This window comes from Daphnia pulicaria, chromosome 3 (assembly GCF_021234035.1).
Source record: "Daphnia pulicaria isolate SC F1-1A chromosome 3, SC_F0-13Bv2, whole genome shotgun sequence".
NCBI lineage: Eukaryota > Metazoa > Arthropoda > Branchiopoda > Diplostraca > Daphniidae > Daphnia > Daphnia pulicaria.
In genome coordinates, this window is record NC_060915.1 from 6,232,614 (window position 1) to 6,255,649 (window position 23,036).

Sequence of the window (23,036 nt, forward strand, 5' to 3'; positions counted from 1 at the left end):
ATCCAGGTATCATTCAGGGTCGGTGGAACTACAATCGGCGATGGATTGACTTCATCAAGCGGTAGCATTCCAGCTGCCAACTGAAGTAATTACTCATTTTATTTTGTGAGTGCGTATGAATTGTCTTGATGACGCGTTGTCTTTTGACTTTAACATTAAGGTGGAATTTCAAAAATTTTGTTCTGTTACTTATGTATGAGTTTTTTGTATGCTTGAGTCGTTGTATTCTACTAATGCATTGTTCGGTTGGTATGCACCTACTTAGGTGGATACCACGACTCAAACATATAAAAACTTATGCATAACAGATTTTCTAGGCCACAGTGGTGCGCATTGGCGTAAACTGCGAACCACTTTTGCTTTTCACGTTTTTCACAATACAAAATATTAGCTGCTAAAATACTGATGATCAACATATGTTTACTGTCGAGTTTACTCAATTAAAATGTTTATTTTAAATTATATTAGGTCTCATGAAAAAAAAATTGCTTCCCCAGTCAAAGTTGTGAAAAAGATCATCGTGGAGAGTGGAAGTGTGTTCGTTGGAAGAGTGTTCAAATTGAGGAATTCTCCCGAAAACCGGAGAGTTTTGAATAGAATGACCTCACCGATTCCAGTTTAGGGGAGTCAATGATAGACTTTTTCTCAACGGATAACTACGGTATAGTTCTACGCAAAATAATCAGGTGACATATTAAATAACTATTAAATTAACTGTTTCTTAAAACTTATATTTTACTTTTTGCTCCATCAGCGTTTTCAAACCCTATATTGCATTGAAAGGGGGCTTGCAGATGTTCGTGCAAGCTGAACGTGGGGATTGCCAATTTCTAAAGAGATGCGTGCAGCCACTTCTCAGTGCTTCACAGTTACAGGTAATTTTAGGTTGCGTCTCACAATTATTTACTCTCAGTAAATTGTTGAAAAAAATTACTATCGAAAAATATCGATAGCATTTTTTTAAAAATAAATAGTCCTTTTCATAGTAATTCGATAGTAATTTTTTCAATGAAAAAGTACTATCGACATAAAGTTTTTAACACGCAAGTTTCTAAAAAGTTACTTGTGGTAACCATTCTACTGAGAATAAATAATTTATTTTTATTTTTTATATTTCATGTCAGCGCAAAACACAATGTATTTTTTTTTTATATAAAAAATTGTCAGACACTGCAGCATTCCAAAGTGTATGTAGCGCCACTGCAGGATGAAACCATTCCCATTACAAACGCTCAACAAGCATCTTACAATGTCGAATGCCTCGAATGCGGAACAACTATTGATGCACTGGAGCTGGCGGCTCATCATTCTATATGTAAAGACAGACTTTACGAGTTAGGATGAGGTAAAAGAAACTTTTGATATTTTACTGTCTTCCTAGCAGTCTGCAACTGCATCAGAAGACGCAGACAGCAGTCCAGACGAAGAAGAGATGACTGTTTTATCCAAGAAAACTTGGGCCAACGTCTTTTTTCACATGGAATATTTTGCGGTATATTTAAGCAGCTTTAACTATTTAAGTAATTTTTTTATAAACATAAACATTTTTCGTACAATTCAGGTATAACAATTATCCAAATTGGGCCGCTGGGGTCTTTTTTTCTAAGTGCCTTAAAAAGAGTTTCTGGTGCTGTACAAGACCATCCATTTCTTAGAGGTTTGAATGTACAGAAGGTCGCTGATCTGTTGGCGCAGTACAAAAGTGTGTGCTCCCTTTTCGGTGACAAAGTTTTGACTTCTGAAGATTATCTGAAATGCGTTTCGTTCGACCCGTACACGAAGATCTCACAACGTCGATGCTTCAGCTGTCTTGCCAAAACCACTTTGAAACTTTCATTTAAAATGTTGAAGTGGCACTGTTGATTTTCCAACAAAAGGTAGGAAATTGAAATTAGAAGGTGTTTTCCAGTTTTTAACTGGGACCATCAACCAGGGCGGGATCTAGAAAGCGAAAAAAAAATGTTGTTTCCTTTCAACTGAGCCCATTGCGCAGCTTTCCAAGACCACAAGTTAGGACTTGTTTCAGAAAATTGATATTGTCCCTGACGACTTCCGCAGAGTCGATGGAAAAATTACTCATGGAATCCATCTGTAACGGAGGTTCATTTTCGATGGCGTGAATTAAATCACATTCATTTCGCATAATACTTTCGCGGCTTCAGCCAAGTGTTGTATTGGCCTGAGGATTTTTTTCTTTTTAAAACTTAATCGAACTTAATAATACTTATAATACGAATTTTAAAATGTTGTATTATCTAACTGTACTGTTGAATAATTGCACTGATTTACGTTTACGTTTACGTTAACACCGAATATCATACACAGAATATCGTACACCGAAAGTCAAACACGGAATAAATACATGGCTAGCAGCCATTCTTGACAAAGTTATCGATTGTAGTTTGTTTTCCTTTTATTGCAATCTTTTGTTTTCAAATAATTCTTGTCGGTAATAAATTGAGCTACTCAAATTTATGAATCAATCAATTATATAATCCGTTGATCCGTCCATTTCGTCAGCTTCAGAGACCGTTCAGACATTCAGTATTCAGTTATGATTCATGCAGTCATTCAGTGGTGAAATGAATATCTCACAGACTCGCAGATAGAATATACGCCAATCTGGCAACGGCCAAAGGATAGGATTACCAAACGATTCAATCCATAAGATGGATTACTGAAAAAAGCGGTGCTTCAAAAAAGTGGTTACTGAGTTTTGACTTAATTTTTCAATAATTATACAAAAAAACTCATTATACAGTACCTACCAGAAGTTTGGAAACGCGCGAAAGAAGCGGAGAGAAAGCTTATGTAAAAAGCCGATTTTCGCCGCGTTCCCAAAAAATCGGGTTTTTGACGGAGAGTGTTGAATTTTTTTTTAAGTAGCCATAGTGGTTGGCTACTTCCTTAATTTTTTTCAGATTTTTACATCTAAGGGGAGGGCAGCTATAAATGGATCTAAAAGTTTAGAAACACGCTGTAGAAGCGTATTAAAAAGTGGCTACTTTGCCGCTCTATAATTAAGGAAAAAATAACCCTACAAAGACGCCAAAAAAAGCAAAATAAAGAGCTTCGTTAGTTCTATGACAAGTGTCATTTTCGTCATTTGAGTTTCATTTAATATAAATTGATCATAATTTTAAATTGAAAATGAGATTTGTCATTTTTGCCCATTTCTCCCCTTCTATCCCACCCCGCGGTGTTATCGCGATTTCTCCTATTATTTTCCTTTGTACTACATATTTTTCAATAATTAAACAAAAAAACTCATTATATGTGATGGGTTACATTGATGTTGAAGAAAAACCTTCTGTGTTGTTCTGTTCTGTACTGTGCTGTGCTGTGCTGTGCTGTGCTGTGCTGTGCTGTGCTGTGCTGTGCTGTGCTGTGCTGTGCTGTGCTGTGCTGTGCTGTGCTGTGCTGTGCTGTGCTGTGCTGTGCTGTGCTGTGCTGTGCTGTGCTGTGCTGTGCTGTGCTGTGCTGTGCAGTTCAGTGCAGTTCCATGCAGCTCCTGAGCAGGTCCTGGAAGAGTTTCTTCTTGTTGCTATTTCATTGACATCATGAATGTTTTTATGAATTCATTGATTCAATTAACTTTAAATGGTGTATTGTAAATAAATTTACATATCCTGTAATAATAAAACGCTTTGAATAAGTGAATTTATAAATATATATTTAAAAAAAGATATGTCCCAAACATCTAGCCTGAACTATTTCAAAATCGTGGTGGAGACCTTTCCTATAACATATAATTGTATTTTTGGTGTTAAATCAGTTTAGAATACTCTATTTTTCAATAATTATACAAAAAAACTCATTATATGTGATAGGTTACATTGGTGTTGAAGAAAAACCAAAAATACGTCCCAAACATCTAATTCTGTGCTGTGCTGTGCTAAGCTAAGCTGTGTATTTTTCTAAATCTTTTTCTTCCTGAATTCCTCATTGAATTTTTTGATTCAATAGACTTGAAATGGTGTATTGGACATCGATTTACACATCCTGTGATAGAAAAAATGGTTTTAACAAGTGAAATAAATATTATAGCAACTTCAAGTGCTGTGCTGTGCACTGCTGTGCTCTGCTGTGCTGTGCTCTGCTCTGCTGTGCACTGCTGTGCACTGCTGTGCTCTGCTCTGCTCTGCTCTGCACTGCTGTGCTGTGCTGTGCTGTGCTGTACTGTGCTGTACTGTGCTGTGCTGTGCTCACCTGTGCTATGCTGTGCCCAGCTGTGCTCTGCTGTGCTCTGCTGTGCTCACCTGTTCTGTGCTCACCTTTGCTGTGCTCTGCTGTGCCACGCTGTGTTGTGCAGTGCTGTGCTGTGCTGTACTGTGCTGTGCTCACCTGTGCTCACCTGTGCTCACCTGTGCTCACCTGTGTTGTGCTCTGCTGTGCTGTGCTGTGCTATGCTGTTCTGTGCTGTTCTGTGCCTTGCTGTGTTGTGCTAAGCTAAGCTGTTAATTTTTCTAAATCATTTTCTTCAAGAATTTCTCTATGAATTTATTGATTCAATAGACTTAAAATGGTGTATTGGACATTGATTTACACATTCTGTAATAAAGAATGGTTTTAACATGTGAAATAAATATTATAGCAACTTCAATCTCATAAAAGTGTGGTTTCCCAGATCCTGAAAAATTTTGTATCAACCATTTTTTAAAACTATTTCCTCATGAATTGCTTTGTGAATATATTGATTCAATAGACTTGAAATGGTGTATTGGACATCGACTAACACATCCTGTGATAAAAAAATGGTTTATACAGGTGAAATAAATATTATAGCAACTTCAAGTGCTGTGCTCTGCTGCGCTCTGCTGTGCTGTGTTGTGCACTGCTGTGCTGTGTTGTGCACTGCTGTGCTCTGCTGTGCTCTGCTGTGCTGTTTTTTGCACTGCTGTGCTTTGCTGTGCACTGCTGTGCTGTGCTTTGCTCTGCTGTGCTCTGCTATGTGCTCACTTGTGCAGTGCTCACCTATGATGGGCTGTGCTGTGCACTGCTGTGCTGCCCGTAGGAAAATGATAGCTAGTTATATAGCAGTAACTTTCTAGCTTTCTGATGTCATGCTTGCTGTTGCTTATCTGTTTTCCTCTAGCATGTTTTTCTCTGAAACATGCTAGTACCACCCCACCATGAGTATATTAGTTTTAAACTACTGCTGGGCTGAGTGTTGATTAGCGGACGGCTACTGCTCATGCTGAGCTCTGAACGATGATTCCGGCTTTCTCTCAATCTTTCGGCCACCAAGTCGACTCTGAATGGCGTGAGCGGCTTCTGCTGTCGACGATGTGTTGATTTGGCTGAGCTGGGCTTTAGATGACTCACACGCACGCACAATTTCACACGCAGTGGTGAGCAGCAAATCTTTTTCATAGAGGAGTTTTTCACGGACTAAAGGATCAGCCACACCTAGTACTATCTGGTCCTGTAAGACCGAATCAACACCAGTACCATAGCCACATGTCTTCACTAGACCATGGAGATCAATTAAACATGAATCAAAAGTTTCACCAGGGAGTTGATGACGACGCAGGAATTTAAAACGCTCGAAAACTTCACTACGTCGGGGCTCAAAATGGGCAGTGAATGTGTCTAACACTGGCTCAATTTTTCTGGTATCGGTGGCTGGAGTGAATACAAAAGTGTCGTAAATTTTGAGGCCATCACTGCAAAGAAGAGTGATGAGCACGCCCACCATTTGCTCTTCATCCACGTTAAGGCCGACATTTGTAGCCACCAAGTACCATGAAAACTGTCTACGCCAAATACCCCACTGGGCCGCCAAATGACTGGCCCCGAAAGAAAAAAGTTCTGGAGCTCTCAACGAAGACGACATTTCAATAAAATGGTGCAAGACAAATAGATGCACGAGATAAAGACGGATGCAGTTCAACAACACGGAGGATGCGTTCGATGAAGAAGGATGCAGTTCAATACTCACAAACCACGCGGTTACGACTCAACACCGTCGAGTTGTGAGAGCACACTTCTGACACCATGTTATAAAGACAAGTGCGTGTCTAAGACCAATGTATTTGGGCTCTGCATAGCGGGGATATGCCACTCTCAAGGTGGCGCGGCATCTAGTGGTCATCGTTAGATATCACAATAGCTGTGCTGTGCTGTGCTCTGCTGTGCTGTGCTGTGCTGTTCTGTGCTTGTTACTGGACTAGTGTTCTGCACCCCAGAAAGGGTTTATGCTTAGCTATTTTGAAGTAAAATTCTAATTTCTTATTTTCCGTTTTTTTATTATTTTTTTATACAGAATTGATAGAAGACCTAATTTTGATAAAAATTGCGAGTTTAATCACATGTTATTGAACAAAATTCTAATGTTTTTCGTTTGCCCAGGACTTAGAAAAAAAACTGTTCCTTTGCTTAGTCCAGTCCTGCTATGCGTGGTGGCAGTAGCTGTACTGATGACGTTTTCTAGAGCGCCCGTTTCCCTCTCCCCCTCTCCCCCTCTTCCACCACCCTCCCTCCCCCACGGGTGATCTCACTTTGAAACACCCCCTCAGAAAGCTGTGACGAGGCCTTACGGCCAAATCCTAACGGGTGACGGTACCATCACGGTCTACCAGGAGAGGTACCCAAACGCCATGGTAGCAGAATAATCAAGGGACTCAGAAGCTTCCCTAATTTGCCGCTTGGATCGCGGGCGTAGCTTGGTCAGAACTCTTCAATGCTGCCATTGCCGCCAATTGCCGCTGGCGGCTTGAGGTGGGATTCCCGAATATATCGAGGTAGGGGGGAGAGGGAGACTGTGCAGCACACAACAGCTGTTGGCCAAGCCACGCCCGCGATCCAAGCGGCATTTTGAGGAAGCTTCTACGTCCCTTGATTATTCTGGCTGACGAAAGTGATGCGTTTGGGTACCTCTCCTGGTAGACCGTGGTACCATAGTCTCTTAGACCATGTCTCGGGGTGCCAGGAACAATCTCAATTTTAGAGTAAGCAATTCCGTAAACCCGGCAGCAGTGCACGTCTCTCAGAAGTGGAATTCTTCACGAAATCAATTTTGAGGGTGGGGGTGGGTATAGAAAAAATTCTAATTGCTTTAAAAAATCGTGACTCGCGGGTACCATAGAATAAACGCAGATCTTTTTTTAAGACCGTTAGCGTTTCTCTAGCGTTACCCAGTGAGTCACAATTTGAACCTAAAGTAAGCCCATTTACATATGGGCCTCTCTACTGTCCGGTCACTTTTGCCTCAGACAAAAACCTACCATTCCCATTATTTTAAAATTCTAAAAAAAAATTATATTGTTTCTGGCACCCGAGAGAACCTACGAAAAAAATTTCATTCAAATCGAATGAAAATTTGACCACTTTTTCGCCTTGAGAAAACAGCGGTTCCCATAAGGTTCTCTCGGGTGTCCGGACACTTTTGGTGCCTACTGTATATTATCGAAAATTGGTGTTAAACAAATGTTAGATTCGTTTGATGAATGTTAGAAAGGGTGTTAGATTAGTAGTTAACGGTTGGTTAACTTTGAGTGGTAATGTTTCCTTTTATATTTACTGTTTAATCCCGAGAACGGCACCCCATAAATAGGCACGTCAAGACTTGCTTCACTAAAGTAGCACTAAGCTAAACTAGACAGTATTGAACCACCGAAATGTGTCCACCCAAAAATGATAGGAAATCATGGCACTTATCCTCGCTTGTTATGTTGTGTCTAACTCATCATCTGTAAAAAAAAGGCCTGATTAACAACTTTATGGGTAGAAATTGGAATTGTGATTAATTTTTAAACGGTGATATCCTCATAAAATAGTTCGGACAAGGTGTGCACCATGTTAATCGATAAGTAGATACTTTCTGAATGGGATCAATAGCGCAATGTACGGCAGGCTGGAAAAGTTATCCTTGTGTAATGTATAGTATGTTTCAGGGACGCGTTGTTTTTATTGATGAGCATGGGCCTCTGGGCCCGCGGTCTTCATGAATGTGACTCGTTTACTGTGCACTCTCGCATAAACGAGGATGGATTTACCTGTACTTAGTTGGTCTTTGCTGCTCCTTAGACATTCAAACGGCTTGCCGACTACGTCGAGTGAAACTGAGATATAGGTATGCTAATTTCCAGTGTATTTCAAGCAGGAAGCTTCCAACTTAGACCAAAATTTTTTATATTTTTTTTTCAAAATTTACCGCTTCAAAATGTAAAACCATCCAGTTTAAACAGTATGATTAAAGATTATTGGCGAAAAGATGACGTTATCGGGGGGGGGGGTATCGGAAGGGGTCTTCCGTTCCGTATAGTTACTTATATGAAAGGTTTGATACATGGGGAATTTATATGCAGCCACCATATCTAACTTTTGCGCAAAAATTGAGGACACCAAGAACTGGTTACGGTAACTACGATCTAGATATCACGAGCTCTGAAGAAATTCAATCTTGTCTGTTAATTAAATAAACGATAAATTCAAGCCCACGTTACTGCCATACGCCAAGAGCAAAGTTTGACCGTTTGACTGAACTTGAGTAACTTCATTGGATTTTCGGAGCTTCAATATTGCCCAGCAACCCTATCTTCCAAGTTCTGAAAGACCAAAGTTTTGATTCAGTAGTTGTCCCCCCCCCCCCCCCAATGTTTTTAGGATAGAAAAGTATTAACGTGGCCTGTGTCCTCATGTCATAAAGATTACAAGCAATGGAATTGTGTGCCTCTTATTATCTTGTTAGAAGAAGTTGGAAAGCCCAAACTTCTGGCCCATCTAGTCAACGAATGCTCCACTTTAGGGAATAAGGAAAAAGGAATTGATGTCCAGTAACATCGCCCTCGATAATTAAAAGATTTAAAAAAAAGTTGTGTTTTTTTTTTCTTTCTTCTTCACATTTTTCATTGGCAACACGTTCAATAATTTTATATTCAAGTCGATTATCATCGAAAGTCAAATTGAAAGAGCGAGCCAGCGTCATTACCCCACTGGAAATTTCGTTCCATTCGAGGGAATAGAAGCAGGAAGAGAACATAAAGGAAAACAACATTTTTTAAACTGATGGATTGCCATTCAATCAATTAGAACACGCGATCTTGGTAACTGCTGTCGGCAGACGGATGAGGCTTAGGCTGAGGCAAAGCCGGGTGAGGTTGTGGTCTTCCAGCTCGACGTGGAGGAGCCAGAAATTCGAACATACCTAATAGAAGAATACATATTGTGTTATGTCTGTAACAGAAGAAATTAATAAGTAACATTGAATACATACTTTGACCATGCTGGCCAAGCATCTTAGAGAGCTCGCAAGGCATTGGGTCCGTCCAGAAAAAGTCGTGATTAAGGGCAGCATCGGCATCCACTCGCTTAGAAGGATCCAATGTCAACAACTTGTCCAACAAATCACAAGCATAGGGATCCTTAACGTACGGTTTCAAGCGTTCTGTAGAGGAAATTACAACTTGTTAGTTTGAAGTAAAAGACAGTTCACACATGATATTTAAACCCAACCTTTCACTTTTCGTTTTTGTCCTTTAGGCAATTCCATTTTGTTGTACAATTCCAGCTTTTCAACGTCCGGCCAAATTTCTGGGACGATGGAGCCACAGAGCTGGCAAATCAATGTCAGTTGGTGTTGTTCAGTATTGCCCTATTCCAATATAATCATTACCAACCTTAACATTCACGTAAAAATGCCAAAGTGTCAAATACCTGCATAATTGGGCTACGAGTCCACATCTCAGCCATAATGCAACCAGCACCCCACATGTCAACTGGGGGTCCGTAATTTCGTTCTCCTAAGAGCAACTCGGGTGGTCGGTACCACAAAGTGACGACACGGTTGGTATATCTTTTGGAGAAATATTTTATAAATTCACAACTTGTTTCAAAGGTTATAATATGGAATACCTGTTTGGTTGGTTATTTTTGTTCAAGCTGAATGCTCTTGCTAGACCGAAATCAGCCAACTTCAGGACACCACTTTTGGTTATCAAAACATTAGCAGCTTTCATGTCTCTGTGTAGGATCTTAAAGAGAACCACATTGAAACAAGGTTCACAGAGTCATACCCAGTGGGTGGAAACAACTCACTTTGTTACTGTGGATAAAATACAATCCATTCAAAAGCTGCTGCATGACCTTCTTAATTTCTCCCAGACTAAATTTGACATTGGCATTTGACAGCAAACCAGCCAGATCGTGTTCACAAAAGTCAAAGACCAAGTAAAAGGTGGACTTGAATTTGTTGAGCTGAGTCACTTTGGTTCGACAAATTTCGATGAGATTGACCACATTTTCATGTTTCAGAAGTTGGAGAATCCGAATTTCTCTCAAGGCAGTGATAGGGAACTGAAACACAGGAACAATAAGACATTTCAGAATTGTGTCAGATGAAACATTTTGTTACCAAGAAGAAGTAGCACTCACCCCTTCCTTCTCATTTTCCATCAGCACTTTCTTGAGAGCCACAATTTTTTTGGTTTTTTTGTGGCGGGCTTTAAACACTTCCCCAAAGGTGCCCTGTCCAATTTTGGCCATCTTTTCGTACTTGTTGACCTCGTCACAGAATGGAAACTCGAGTTCTTCGAGAAATTTTTCTCGATCTTTAGGATTCATAGAAGTGATGGAAGTGGCCATGTTCTGGGGAGATTTGTTGGGATGATTTCTCACCCTGGAATCTGCTGAAATTCACCAGTACAAAAAAGAAGAGTACCAAGCACTTGGTGATGGAGAAAGATGTTAAAGTAAAAGAGGAGGAAACAAGTTTTTTTGAGCGAAAAATAACAAAAAAAAAACAACTAAGGGCTATGGAAAAATGTTTCTCCCAGAACTGATGGGTAAGGCTAAACAGCAACCCAATATTGCGCTTTGCGTTCGATTTTGTATCTGGCCGAAATCACGACGAGTCTCAGTGAGTTTTAGTCTTTTAGAACCTATGAACACTGCTGTTGTTGTCTTTCTGTTAGCAGCCAAGTGTTTCTAACCACACAAAACACTCTCGTTCGAGTATGCGACGACGTCATTTTAGCTTGCGTTTGAAGGTACAATTACAACTGACATAATATACCGTGCGCACGGCATGAATTATAAATTGATTCTGGTCTTGAGATCGATCCTTGATGAGAATATTGACATTCGGTTCGTTGTTAATTGGACCGGCGAATGATGAATGAAGCAAATTACTCGATGCATGACCTCACTTAACTTACAATCTCCGACAATCTCCATCTCATAATAAAGAAACCTAATAAAGGGGTTGTGTTCGGTACGAAAGTAATTAAAAAATGAAGAAGAGGCACAACTTCTATACATCTCCCGTGCGAGAACCGATCAATATCCGTGCACTGAAGCACTGCTGCGCGCCGACCTTTTGGTGATCGTGTGTGTGTATGTGATGTGTTGCTGCGTGCGTACTATACATGTGCAGTTATATCGCACTAATCGATGAAACTAATTATTGGCGGGGGTCGCTCAATCATCTACCAATGCAATAATGTAGACGGCAGAAGAGCTTCTTTCTTTTTTACCATCAACCAACAAATCATACTGAGATACTGTATGTAGCTACTAAAATCGTCCATTATTTCCAATCTGATTGGAATTCAGTTGTCGGCAATATTGTTCAACAATTGATAATGAAAGTTTCAAATGACGTTGGTACGACTTTGCATTATTTAAGCCCGGAGAACGGAGCAAAGGAAAAAAGGGGTGGCAAAGATGGCCCTGTTCACTTATTGAAAAAGTCAAAAGCTGGCTGCCGATGCATCCGCCCAACACACACACACGGAGGGAAAACAAAAAAGCACACACATTTTATTAATGTGGTATAGTGCAATATAGGGAGCGTGCTGGCCTTTTGTTGACTTGAGCGTTATTGCGTTGTGCGTATATAGTATGGTGGCATCGTCTATGTTTGTTTTAGAACAATATTCGTTGTTGCCATTATTGTCCGTTTTCATTACCATCGCCGGCAAACAAAAGCCGGAATGCAGCAGCAGCTGACAAACAACCATTTCCAGCTCCGGCTAAGTTCCCGGTAAAAATGTTTAGTGAAATCCTCGGGGGAAAAGGGGAAAGGAGGAAAAAAAAATAGCTCATTTCTCCCATTTTGTTTTCATTCGCTTTCATTTTCGCCAAAGAAAACGGGAATATAATAAAAAGGCAAACAAGGATGCAGTGCAGCATCCGAATTTCTCCCCTGCGTCACCGTGCATGTGGGCTCAGTTGGAACACGGCGAAAGAAACGCTTGATGAAATTGCCTCTCCCGAGACGACGACGACGAAAAGAAAAAGGAAACAGCCAACTGAATCAAAGCGAGATAGTAGATAAAAAGAAATTCGTTTTAGTAGTTGACGGACGGCAAATCTCATAACATTCCGACGGTGTGTTGTCGTCGTCGAGTGTCGTACAGTTCAAAGAGAACCGGGCCACGGTCAATTCGTCGTCCTTCACACGTTCCTTCTTGCTGGATAATTCACGTAGAATTGCAGACTATAGATATTGTAGGAAATCATTTGCTCGAACCGAACAGAAATGTATCCACAAGAAAAACCTCTACCCCCCGACGACACGACTATAATCTTGGATTGAACAACAGTTGAGCGGAGAGATTTTCCAATCGATTCCGACTGCCAATGTTTGAACTGTTTCATGGTGGCTGCTCTATCTGGAATCCGTTGCTGCTGCTGTCGACTCCAGGTGGCTGAAAAGAAGCGCCATTGAAATATTGCCATCGAGTTCGTGTCTTGAATAATGCAATCCTAAGACAATCGACCTACTATAGTTCCAAATCTCCTCATCGAAAATGGATGAATAAGAGAATATCTTCATGGCGGCCCCGACGACGCCAACCGTAATATTGATCGTCCTTTACAAGATTCGTTTAGCTCGGCGAAAATGGAAAAAAAAAAGAAGCCAGTCTATTAGTAGAGTCGACGGTGGAAAGAGACTGGCGATATCTATACATTGTCGACAAGTCAAGCGCTCTGCTGCTGCTGCTGTTGGCTGAGGAAAAATAGGCACAGAAGAAAAGCCACTACGATATGAAGGAAAAAGGACGTTGGAGGTCTGATGACGTCGTGCGCTATCGATTCGCGGCTTAACGTCGTCGTCTCTCCCGTTTCCTGCCTTGCGTATTGTTGGGACAATTTTAGGGACCTTGTCGATCCGTTGTGTGTGGTTTGTACTAAAGAAAATTGTAGATAAACGAGAATAATATTTTTTTAAAAAAAAAGCAAACCCGCATGAGAAAATGATTATCAAAGAGCGCGGGGGGAAATGGGCGCACACGCCGAGCAACCGCCATCGTCGTTACAACACGATTGTTTTAGCGACAGCCCGAAAACCGGCAGTTTGGCTTTGTCACACGCATCGTTCGTTTCGCTCCGAAAAGACGTCAGGTATACGTATATGTATCTATAATGTGTGTTGGTCCATTCACTGGGAGCCACTCTGCTGGGCCAGTGCAGCAGCAACTCGTCGTATTGATCGTGATTTCAGCCCAGCAGCAGCAGTGAGTTGGAAACACACACACACACAGAGGAAAAAAGTGAAACGCCTACACGAACGCCCGCGTTCGGCTTCTGCGCCGAACCCGCTCGCCTTTCTACCGACCCTGGGCAACTCTTTCCCCCCACCATCTACGTGCAGTTTAGTAGCGGCCGTCGACGGTCTACATATCGTCCCCAAAAATTTCCCTTCTTCGATTCGCGCCGTGCCAAATAATGGCCACTTGAAACTTTTCAGTGATTGCGACATTGCTGATTCGAGTCTAGTCTTCATTATTGTGTCGTGTGTGTCATTTTGACTCGTTGCACACGTTGAGTTGGGGGCTGGGGGAGAAGGGATTACAGTGGTGGCAGTGGTGATTGGCTATTGCATCGTCAGTTGTGACCCCACGGCCGTTTGATAAGGCGATGGTCAACCGTTGGTGGTGGTGGTTGCTGGCCTTCCTGCTGGTCGCGACGCAGCATTGCCTCGTCATCGCCAGCAGTCAGCATCGCAGTTATCTAGGTTCGTCTCTTTCATTTCTTTTTGTCCTCTATTCGGTCGCAGCACTCGACGACATTCTCATTTCGATTGTTTTTTCCCCCCCTGAACCGATAACTCGGAGCCCTGCGTTTGTTGGTCGACCAGCTGTGCCCGCACACACCAACGACATCTGTTACGACGTCATCGTCAAGTTGGCTATATAAAAAAGGACACATGACTAATCTGCTGCTAATATACCTTAGACATTCAAGTTTTAGGTCACTAGCTATAATAATGGCATATGTAACCTTTCTTTTGTTTTTTCGATGGTTGTTGTGTAGATGCGGTGGAAGATACGAATAACGGGCCGGAGGATCTCTTTTTAGACGAACTGGTCCGCAATCTGAAATGGAAGGCCGCCCAGCAGCAGAAAACCGCTCACATTCGTCAACGACTGCCGCAATTGACAGACATTCGATTAATGGATGAAGACGATTATGCTGAACAAGATGGGGATAACATGTCGTTGCAGCCGAAAATGGAGCAGCAGCACGAGCCACAGCAGGAGCCAAAGAATTTTGCATATCGACCCCATGACGACCGATTCCGTAATCAGCGTCCACCCCACCAACCTGTCCGACAAATTAAGACCCCTTTTAATCCTCTTATCCATCCGGCTGGTACGAATCTTGGTTCGATATTTGAATGCTCATTTCACTTTTATTTTCTCTTGTCCACTCGCTCGGACAAGAGAAGCCATTTTGCGAAATACTAACACGATCGGTGAACGAGTCCAGCCGTTATAATCTTAATGTGTCCGGTCGTCCTTTCCATTCTTTACAGCCGTACCGTCGACCATTCCTCTTCAAATGAGCTCTAATGACATCCGCATGGCCGGCCAAAAGGAGACAGACATCTTCGACGAAGGACCCGTAACCATGTCTCAGCAGCAGCAGCAGCAGCAGCAGCCGGCCCCTGGAATGGGCAAGTTTATGGAAAGTTCTCCCGCTGTCGCTAGCCAGGAAGAGGCGGATGAAAGTGTTGAATCGCGAATTTCACGAGATCCTGTCGCCCACGCCATCGTCAGCCCTGCGAAAACTGAGCGCATTCACGACTCCCTGGCCGACATTTACCTCACAGGTATTGCAACAAATTTATAGCCAATCAACTTGAGATGGCGTCAGCACAGGGGAAGAAAAAAATAACCTTTTTTTAAAAAAATGTTTGAAAATGATTTCCTTATTCCGGGCGTCGTCAACTTATTGTGCGCGCACGGGCTTAATTGATTGCAGCTCTGGTGGCCGGATGCACTGCGTCGGTTGTAGCAGCCCTCCTGGCCCTGGGAGTCTGCTTCTATAGGTGAGTTCCAATTTCCTTCCTCGATCAATGCGAGGTCCTTGTGAAAGGATTCGCCATTGGCAGGTCTTCCAAAAACATCAGAGGGGAGGGTTCAGACTCCTCCCTGCACCAAGCCTAAGGCTTGGCCTAAGGAGACATCACGTTCAATCTCTAAGACGTAAATAGACGAGGATTAGGGGCACGACAACGCTGAAAAGGGTCGATTAAAAGCCCAGCCAAGAAAAATAAACAGGGGCGGTGCTTGAATAACACAAATTTGGAGCTTCATCCTCGTCGTTCCTCGGGTTTTGACTTTCAGTCGACTTGTTCCGTAAAAGTATGTAAGGCCGACTCAGGCGTAGGATTCACAGCATGCACTCGGGAAGAAATAGTGAGCACCTCAAACTATATTTCTTTCCGGGCCATTTTATTCTATCGATCGAGCAGACGAACCTATTAGAGAAATGTTGCCTTTTTTCATCTCTTTAAGTTTGTTTGCCTGACGGGAGTTTTCTCGGCACGGATCACGCGTTATTCGACATAATCTGATTACCTTTAGAGCTTTATTTTACTGTAAATAACAGTCAGCAATAGGGTGCAATCAAAAGCCAAAGTGATTGATTATGGCAAAACAAATCAATGAAAACGTAACAGTCTATCGATTAATTAACCGACAACAGATGGCAGAGAAGAGCCAAAGCGGCCCAAGAAGTTGAATATCCAGCCTACGGGATCACCGGCCCAGGTCCGTCACCGAGTGGTAAATCGTCACTGAAATCCTCTCCGTCTTCGACGACTCCCGGCGGAGGGATCGGCAGCTGGGCTCTGGGTAAAACGCCAAAGTCGATGGCCAGCAGTGGTGACAAGAAACTGGCTCACTCTGCCCACATGTTCCACTTCCAGCACCAGAAACAGCAAGTCATAGCGCTCGAAAGGTTCGTTATCTCCTTGCTTTTATACAGTGCAGCGCTCCGCACGTGCATCACGCGGCGGAATAAAAACAGATGCGGAATCATCTCATGCGAATTTCTTTTCTTTTCTCTGCCGCCCACCAACGTCTCGGCAGTCATTCCGGATGCGATAGACGCGGCTCCAATTCGGGTGGAGAAAGCGACGAAGATAACGAAGAAGGAGACTACACTGTTTACGAGTGTCCTGGACTAGCGCCGGTAATCACATGATCCTTTTACTCGTAGCCCTTCAAGTCACGAGCTAACGATGTTTCTTTTTTCCTTTTTTTCTTTTGTATTTTGTATTTTACTTGATATTCTTTTGTTTCTTGACAGACGGGCGAAATGGAAGTCAAGAACCCGCTCTTCCTTGACGACCCCACTCCGGCCACGCCAGCAGCCGTGAAACGTCAATCCAAATAGACTTGAGAATAGAACGAAGAAATGATCGATTTTATTATTAACTGAAAACCCGAATTCATCAAACCAAAAGGCGCCAGAAAAATGTACTACCCTACAAATGTACCCGACGAGAAAAGATTCCCCCAAAAAGAAGAAAAAACAAAAGAAAGAAAAAATTCATTTCAAATATTTACAAAAATGGTGGTTGAATTTTTAAACATGGAGTCGTCAATGTCCTGTGTTTTACACGTACGTGTTCCAACAACTACTATATATATTACTCTACCTTCTAACCTTAAATGTCTATTAAACGCCATCCTCTAATTAAGCAGCAAAGAAAAATGCCGTCGTCAACTCTTTCTCTATCCACCACCTCTTTCAATCTTTCTTAATTATCAATCATTCTCTTATATGGGTTCTACTTTTACCGACTTCTAAAGATACATGATTATATATTATATATATATATTAAAAAATAGAGTAACGATATTCATCATCTCCGGCACCCTCTTATTTTTATTGTTATTAAACATTGGGTTTTGACATTATTAATACACTATTTTGATGTTGCCACGCCACGAAATAACAGGAAGCTATTGTTTATTGTTTTTTGTTTTGTTGGTTTCTGAAAACACACACACACTGAAAACATAAACCGGGACGCACAAACTTTCCTCATTTTACTTTTGTTTTTCTTGCACCCGGAATGCACTAGAATTTTCTTTTTGGAAAAGAACTTTGTTAATTAAAGAAAAAGAAGAAGAAAAAAGTAGAAGACTAATAACGAGTGAAAACGCAAGCCAAACGATGCAAACGCGACGGTATTGAAGGAAGCCAAATCTAAATAGAATTTAGGAACTGGATGAAGTCGACGACGCAATTTTGATCAATTCTTTTTGCTCTTGTCTGGCCTCGACGAGGAAAATAGACTCTTTCGTTTCTTTGGCGCTGTGCACGTCGATTTTGTCGTAGATGATGCCGTTGAGGCCCAAGTTCTTCAAGTAGCGAATAGTGGCCTGGTCGTTGTTATCCTCTCCCCAGCAGAACAGGATCAATCCTCGACTTTGAACTAAAGCCACTTGGGTAGGATCGCGCAGAATATCTTCAGAATGAACGCACAAACCCTGCGGGGGAAATAAGTCGATCGATTTGTTAAAACAACTTGACTTTGGGCATCATTTGACGGCTAAGCTTGGTGTACCAGTATTCCTATGGATAAAACAAAGTGCACGCCCGTTGGGATGTTGTGGGTACGCGGATCGTGGTAGTCGGCAAATTTCGCCGTGATACCCTGAGTGAGGAACATAACTGGATATTTGTTCTGCTTCATTCTTAACCTTTACCGAAGGGGGAAAAAAGGTTATTACATCAATGCCTACAATCAGGCCAGACTTTACAAGCGAAACTTACACGGTGCAAATGTCCGGATGGAAACACGAAAAGATAATTTTACGAGACCCACCGTACATCAAAACTGGTTTCAGGATCGTATCCAGGTACAAATTGAGTTCGAACGGATTGTTGAGCTCAAACGATCCATCCTAGATATTTTTAAAAAAAATCCCCTCAAAAGTTAATGAAGAGAAAATCAATGAGGTGAAAATGGTCCAACCTTAAGTTGCATAGTCCACTTGATTTCAACATTGAATCCGACATGTGGATCCAAATGCTCCAAGGCACGCTGCAGCGTAGGGAATGGCTGATGATCATCGAAATCGTCGTCATTGAGCTTGGGTACGCGACTGTTTTCTTTGACGTGATAAATTTTAAGTTTCTGCAACTGAGCTAGCGTCAGCTCCTTGATGGGCAGGTGAAGCATGTCAAAAGGACCTTCACTGGCGCCGTTACCACATTCATCTTTGCCTAATTTCCTCATCATGGCCGTATAGACGTAGAAATCATGGTAAATTACAGGTACCATGTCCTTGGACAGCTGGACGTCAAACTCTATCATGTCAGCTCCATGTTTGGCAGCGTGAGCTAACGAAGCTATGGTATTCTCACGAATTGAGGAACAACTATACATTCGTTAACAAATGCCAAGGACCAACAATTTTTTAAAATGTCAAAGCTTTCATGTCATAAATAGATGGCTTGTCAATCACCTTTTTAAGGCCTCCTTGAAGGAGCTACCGGCACCACGGTGTCCAACTTCCAGGCCGCGCCACGAATGCTTCCAATGACGAGCAAACGAGATGGACATGTCGCATTCGAATCCGTTCATGGGCCGCACGATCAGATAATCCACTATAATTTCAAAGGTATTTTGACAACGCCACAGTGACGCTGCTGGCCAGGGCAGGTACCTTTAAGTTGGCCGATAGCTAGGTGCTTCGGACTGGTAATGGGCACCGTGGCACTGCCTTCACTCTGGGTCATGTTGTTCTGCAGGACGTAACAAAATCCAATATGCTCCGACGAATCCACTCCGGATGAGTTATGGGCGTAAAAGTCCACTAGAAATGTCTGCCAAGCACAAGAGAAATAAACCATATTGCATACGCGTCCAATTCAAAAATGCGTCAACTTACCACCGACTCGGGTCTAGTAACTTGAGCTTGAAAAATGAGGTAAGAACCGCGATCCATCAACTCGCCAAATTGTTGTTGACGCTGGAACTCGCAATCGGCACTACTCATTGACTGAAAAATGAGGCAAATCATCAAATTATTCGAATTTTGGAATTGGCAAATGAATACAGATTGCATAAAAAACATTCTTACAGCAACTTCAATCAGTGGCCAGGATTTCACAGCATTACGGACGTCTTGCACATCCCAACTTTCATCGACACCACCGTCTCGTACTGTATTGTTGCAAGGAAAGTCAACGTCAACAGGGGTTACTTTCACTCGAAACTGTAGATTCAAATAACAAAAGCAAAAGAGCATAGATATAGATTTGTTTTTAACACAAATATAAAAAAATAAAAAAAAAAGATTACAGATTTCCCATGAAGAGACTTCTTCCACATGCGAATGGGGTCGTTGTATAACTTGAGTTGAACAACAGTCTCTTTCGTTAGCCAGCCTCGATCCACTCGTGTTTCTCCATTGTAAGTTCCAAAGAGATCAATATGAATAAGATCATTTTGAGAACCTTAATAAGCAAAGCAAACAAACCATTTATTCAAAAATTAATTTGACTCAATTAATTTAGTTTTAATACTGTTAATTTTGATGATCCTTGGTGAGATGTTAGTCTCCCATCTCCTCATAATCAAAACCCTTCCATTTACTTCATTTTCTTCTAAATGATGATCCAACACGATGCAAGTAAAGTAGCGAAAGTGCACTTCCTGATCGACTGGTAGTTGAGTGGTTCCCTGCCAAATCTCATTTCTATATGTTAAACAAGGGTAAATTAATATATCATAATCAAATTATATATTAAAATATCAGGGGATGATTATTATATAATATACTTCAGTTAAAAATGTTGTTTTAAGTTACATGTATATATATTTTGGCTTACCCGTCAGACGAGTTGATTATACTTTTAGTCAAGAGAATTCCATTTTGATGGTTCCAATTTCCTAGCTGATGGCAGTTGCCCACCACACCAACACATTCACCCGGAGTAGTCCTTAAGGTCACACGAAAATTCCATTCCCTTCCAAACATCTAATTGTAAGTAAAGCAATGTTGAATTAGTTTGAAAAGTTGCAGTTTGTGGATTAGTATTTCATACCTTATTACTCTTAGAGCTATGTTCCACTATGTGAGAAACTTAAATTTGTTATAATTTCTAATCCTTTTTTATGCGAACATTTCGCTTCTTGCCCTAGTAGACTTCGGATATTGAACTAAGAAAATCGTGACTATATTGACATGGTTACCTCTATTGTACCACGTCCAATTTTTCTTTCTTTTCTTTCTTTTTACAGTTAAGTATCGATAAAAAGATAGATGGCTTGATTGATCGATACTTTGTTTTCGAGATCCAATTTCGAATTAAGATTTTTCAATTGAATCTTGCGTCGTACTTCGTTGACTTGTTATAGCTGGTTTCCTTATTTTCAAACGTGAAACGTTATTTTCCATTAAATCAGTGATTACCCGTGGACTGCTTTTTGGACTCTGTAACTCCGCTTTTATTGCATTAAAGATTTTCAGTAATAAAACTGACTCCCCTTCCCAACCCTTTTATTTATGGACGCAACACTCGTACAGCACATATATGTGGGCCGCTCTAGCTTTTTTTTAATATAGAGAAAGTTGTTTTGAGTTCTCATTAATATGCTAAAATTTCAACGAGTGTTCTGTAATATTTTCCTCCATACTCAGTCAATCCTTTCATATGTGGCTACGTGTTTCGAAAGGAAATTGTATCCGGGATTTTAAAAAAAATAAGCTCGGGCCAAGCGATAGAAGTCAAAGATCAATCAAATAGTGAAATCGTAAAAGAAAAAAAAAAAGAAAAAACTTATCAGGAACACTCTTTTAATCAACGTCACATCGTCTAATAAAAATTAAAGATAGCTGTATAACTGTTATCTTGACTTCATATTTTTAAAAAACCAAACGCATCAGAATATTTACTATTGTTTATATATTGACAGGGATAAAATTGTTAAATAACTAGACTAGACTATGCGATAAGCGCAAATCACATACAATAAGGAGAGACAACACGTACACAAAATTGACCTGTCTCTTTCTTCTTTTTGCCTTCAGTAGGTAACTTAACTTATAGATTCATTTAAAAATTTGATGACCCTTTCACGCTTTTAGCAAACTTCAAAAACCAAGAAACAAAATTTCCAACTGCTAGAACTTTAGAGAATGGCGAATGAAGACGAAAAAAAATTATTGTTTCGAATGCAGCACATAATCCCGCGTGGTTTGTCATCTCCAACCATTTCAAATCATCCCAATACAAATATATCTTCATCTTCTTCTCCTGAAGAAATCGAAATTCAAATGACTTGGGGGAAAATAGCAGGTGAAACACAATAAAGCTGATTAAATTCTAACGTTAAGTAAATTTGTTATCTTGCCCTATTTTTCTTTTGCTGGGTATGGAACATCATTGAAGCCAAAGTTTGGGGTCCTGCAAACGGTCGACCAGTCATTGCTATCCACGGTTGGTTAGACAACTGTGGGACATTCGACACTTTAATACCTCTTCTTCCAAAAGATTTAAGGATTGTCGCTGTAGACATGTAAATAATCCCGAATAATGAAATCATTTCCATTAATTAACATATTTTTTCTTTGATTTATTTCTACAGCCCAGGTCACGGACTTAGTGATCACTTCCCACCCGACATCGCTTATAATTATATCGACACTCTTTTGGCGGTGGAAAGATTAATGAAACGTTTTCAATGGCAAAAGGTTTCCTTTCTAGTCCACAGTTTGGGTGGCGCGACAGCGATGCTTTACGCAGGAGTGGTAATAATCAGTATATTTATTGAAATTTGAATATCCGCAAAATGCGTAACGGCACATTTCGAAATGCAGTTTCCAGAGAAAGTGGAAAAAGTTGTCTGCTTGGATATCATCCGTGCTACACCAACGATTCCGGCAACCGTCGATGTACGTTTGCGCAAAACGATCGGAAAGTTACTCAAGTACGAAGACGCCATCATCTCTGGACCAGAACAACCCATAAGCTACGAGTCAGCAGTGGAGCGATGGGTTAGTGGTACGTTCGGCTCGCTCGATGACAAAGCCTGTCGAATCCTGTGTAAGAGGGGCTTGAGAAAATTCGAGGATGGCTACGTTTTCAGTCGGGATCGACGTATTCTCGCGGCTCCACTGGCTTTTATTCCTAAGGAAGATCAAGTTATTTTAGCGCGTAAAGTCACGGCCGATGTTCTGATCATCAAATTCAGCGAAGGTCCATATTACGAACCCGCAGAGAACTACCGAGAACATGTCGAAGCTCTTCGAACTCAATCAAAATGTGTCCGCTACGTCGAAATGGAAGGGAAACATCACACACATTTGACGCATCCGGAGCTTGTTGCTCCAATTATCAACGACTTTCTTCATTTTCAGAGTTCAGTCTAAGATTCATGAAATTTCAAAACCGGTACGTTTTCTCGCGTTTTCTAACAATTCGGGTTTCTAGATTTCTCTCTTCTCTTCTTCATGGATTTCTGATTTTGTGCACTAGTGTACCGTCAACTATGATGCTACTAGTGTAATTAACCGATTCAGACTCGGAAATATATACTGGAATGTATAACGAATATTGTGAACTTGTGCAGGTACTTTTTATTTTGACTCGTGCAGTCGCCATCATTTACTGAGTAGGTTTACTCCTTTTCTAATAAGAAATAGCTTTAGCAGCTGACATAGGAATTATTTAAGCGCAACGGATATTCTCAGGGACATAGGTTTAGGTAAACAAATTTCCTTATCACATTTTTTTCCTGACCCAGTTATTTGTTATTCTTTCATCGGTCGCTTAAAAATCCT

At 41.2% G+C, this 23,036-nt stretch overlaps 5 protein-coding genes across 7 annotated transcripts; 3 read left to right on the forward strand and 2 right to left on the reverse strand.

Moving 5' to 3' along the window:
- Nucleotides 1-622: 622 nt before the first annotated feature.
- Nucleotides 623-1,344, forward strand: LOC124328690. Its single transcript, XM_046787492.1, has 3 exons — nt 623-686; nt 755-875; nt 1,168-1,344. Exons 1-3 carry the CDS (start codon nt 631-633, stop codon nt 1,342-1,344), a joined length of 354 nt encoding a protein of 117 aa, XP_046643448.1. The 5' UTR covers nt 623-630.
- Nucleotides 1,345-8,816: 7,472 nt separating this feature from the next.
- LOC124328946 (cyclin-dependent kinase 9-like) lies at nt 8,817-10,820 on the reverse strand. Its single transcript, XM_046787790.1, has 7 exons — nt 10,375-10,820; nt 10,039-10,296; nt 9,856-9,974; nt 9,658-9,796; nt 9,457-9,595; nt 9,218-9,388; nt 8,817-9,148 (listed from the first exon to the last, which is right to left on the reverse strand). Exons 1-7 carry the CDS (start codon nt 10,582-10,584, stop codon nt 9,030-9,032), a joined length of 1,155 nt encoding a protein of 384 aa, XP_046643746.1. The 5' UTR covers nt 10,585-10,820; the 3' UTR covers nt 8,817-9,029.
- A 2,495-nt stretch (nt 10,821-13,315) lies between these two features.
- On the forward strand, nt 13,316-17,200 carry LOC124328944. Its single transcript, XM_046787787.1, has 7 exons — nt 13,316-13,960; nt 14,260-14,598; nt 14,762-15,058; nt 15,211-15,277; nt 15,937-16,191; nt 16,323-16,425; nt 16,543-17,200. Exons 1-7 carry the CDS (start codon nt 13,864-13,866, stop codon nt 16,627-16,629), a joined length of 1,245 nt encoding a protein of 414 aa, XP_046643743.1. The 5' UTR covers nt 13,316-13,863; the 3' UTR covers nt 16,630-17,200.
- Nucleotides 17,107-20,486, reverse strand: LOC124328936 (glycerophosphocholine phosphodiesterase GPCPD1-like). The gene is made up of 12 exons (XM_046787778.1): nt 20,299-20,486; nt 20,083-20,231; nt 19,777-19,949; nt 19,553-19,707; nt 19,332-19,466; nt 19,140-19,250; nt 18,915-19,074; nt 18,714-18,855; nt 18,221-18,626; nt 18,019-18,149; nt 17,810-17,945; nt 17,107-17,732 (listed from the first exon to the last, which is right to left on the reverse strand). Exons 2-12 carry the CDS (start codon nt 20,229-20,231, stop codon nt 17,460-17,462), a joined length of 1,971 nt encoding a protein of 656 aa, XP_046643734.1. The 5' UTR covers nt 20,299-20,486; the 3' UTR covers nt 17,107-17,459.
- An 80-nt stretch (nt 20,487-20,566) lies between these two features.
- Nucleotides 20,567-22,785, forward strand: LOC124328948 (serine hydrolase-like protein). 3 transcript variants are annotated; one of them, XM_046787793.1, is made up of 6 exons: nt 20,567-20,689; nt 21,170-21,287; nt 21,342-21,552; nt 21,646-21,772; nt 21,842-22,004; nt 22,074-22,785. In XM_046787793.1, exons 3-6 carry the CDS (start codon nt 21,393-21,395, stop codon nt 22,623-22,625), a joined length of 1,002 nt encoding a protein of 333 aa, XP_046643749.1. In that variant the 5' UTR covers nt 20,567-20,689; nt 21,170-21,287; nt 21,342-21,392; the 3' UTR covers nt 22,626-22,785. The 3 variants fall into 3 exon arrangements, with proteins under 3 accessions (XP_046643749.1, XP_046643750.1, XP_046643751.1); XM_046787794.1 differs by having other exon boundaries at nt 21,170-21,283; XM_046787795.1 differs by having other exon boundaries at nt 21,170-21,283; nt 21,360-21,552.
- The last annotated feature ends 251 nt before the right edge of the window (nt 22,786-23,036 follow it).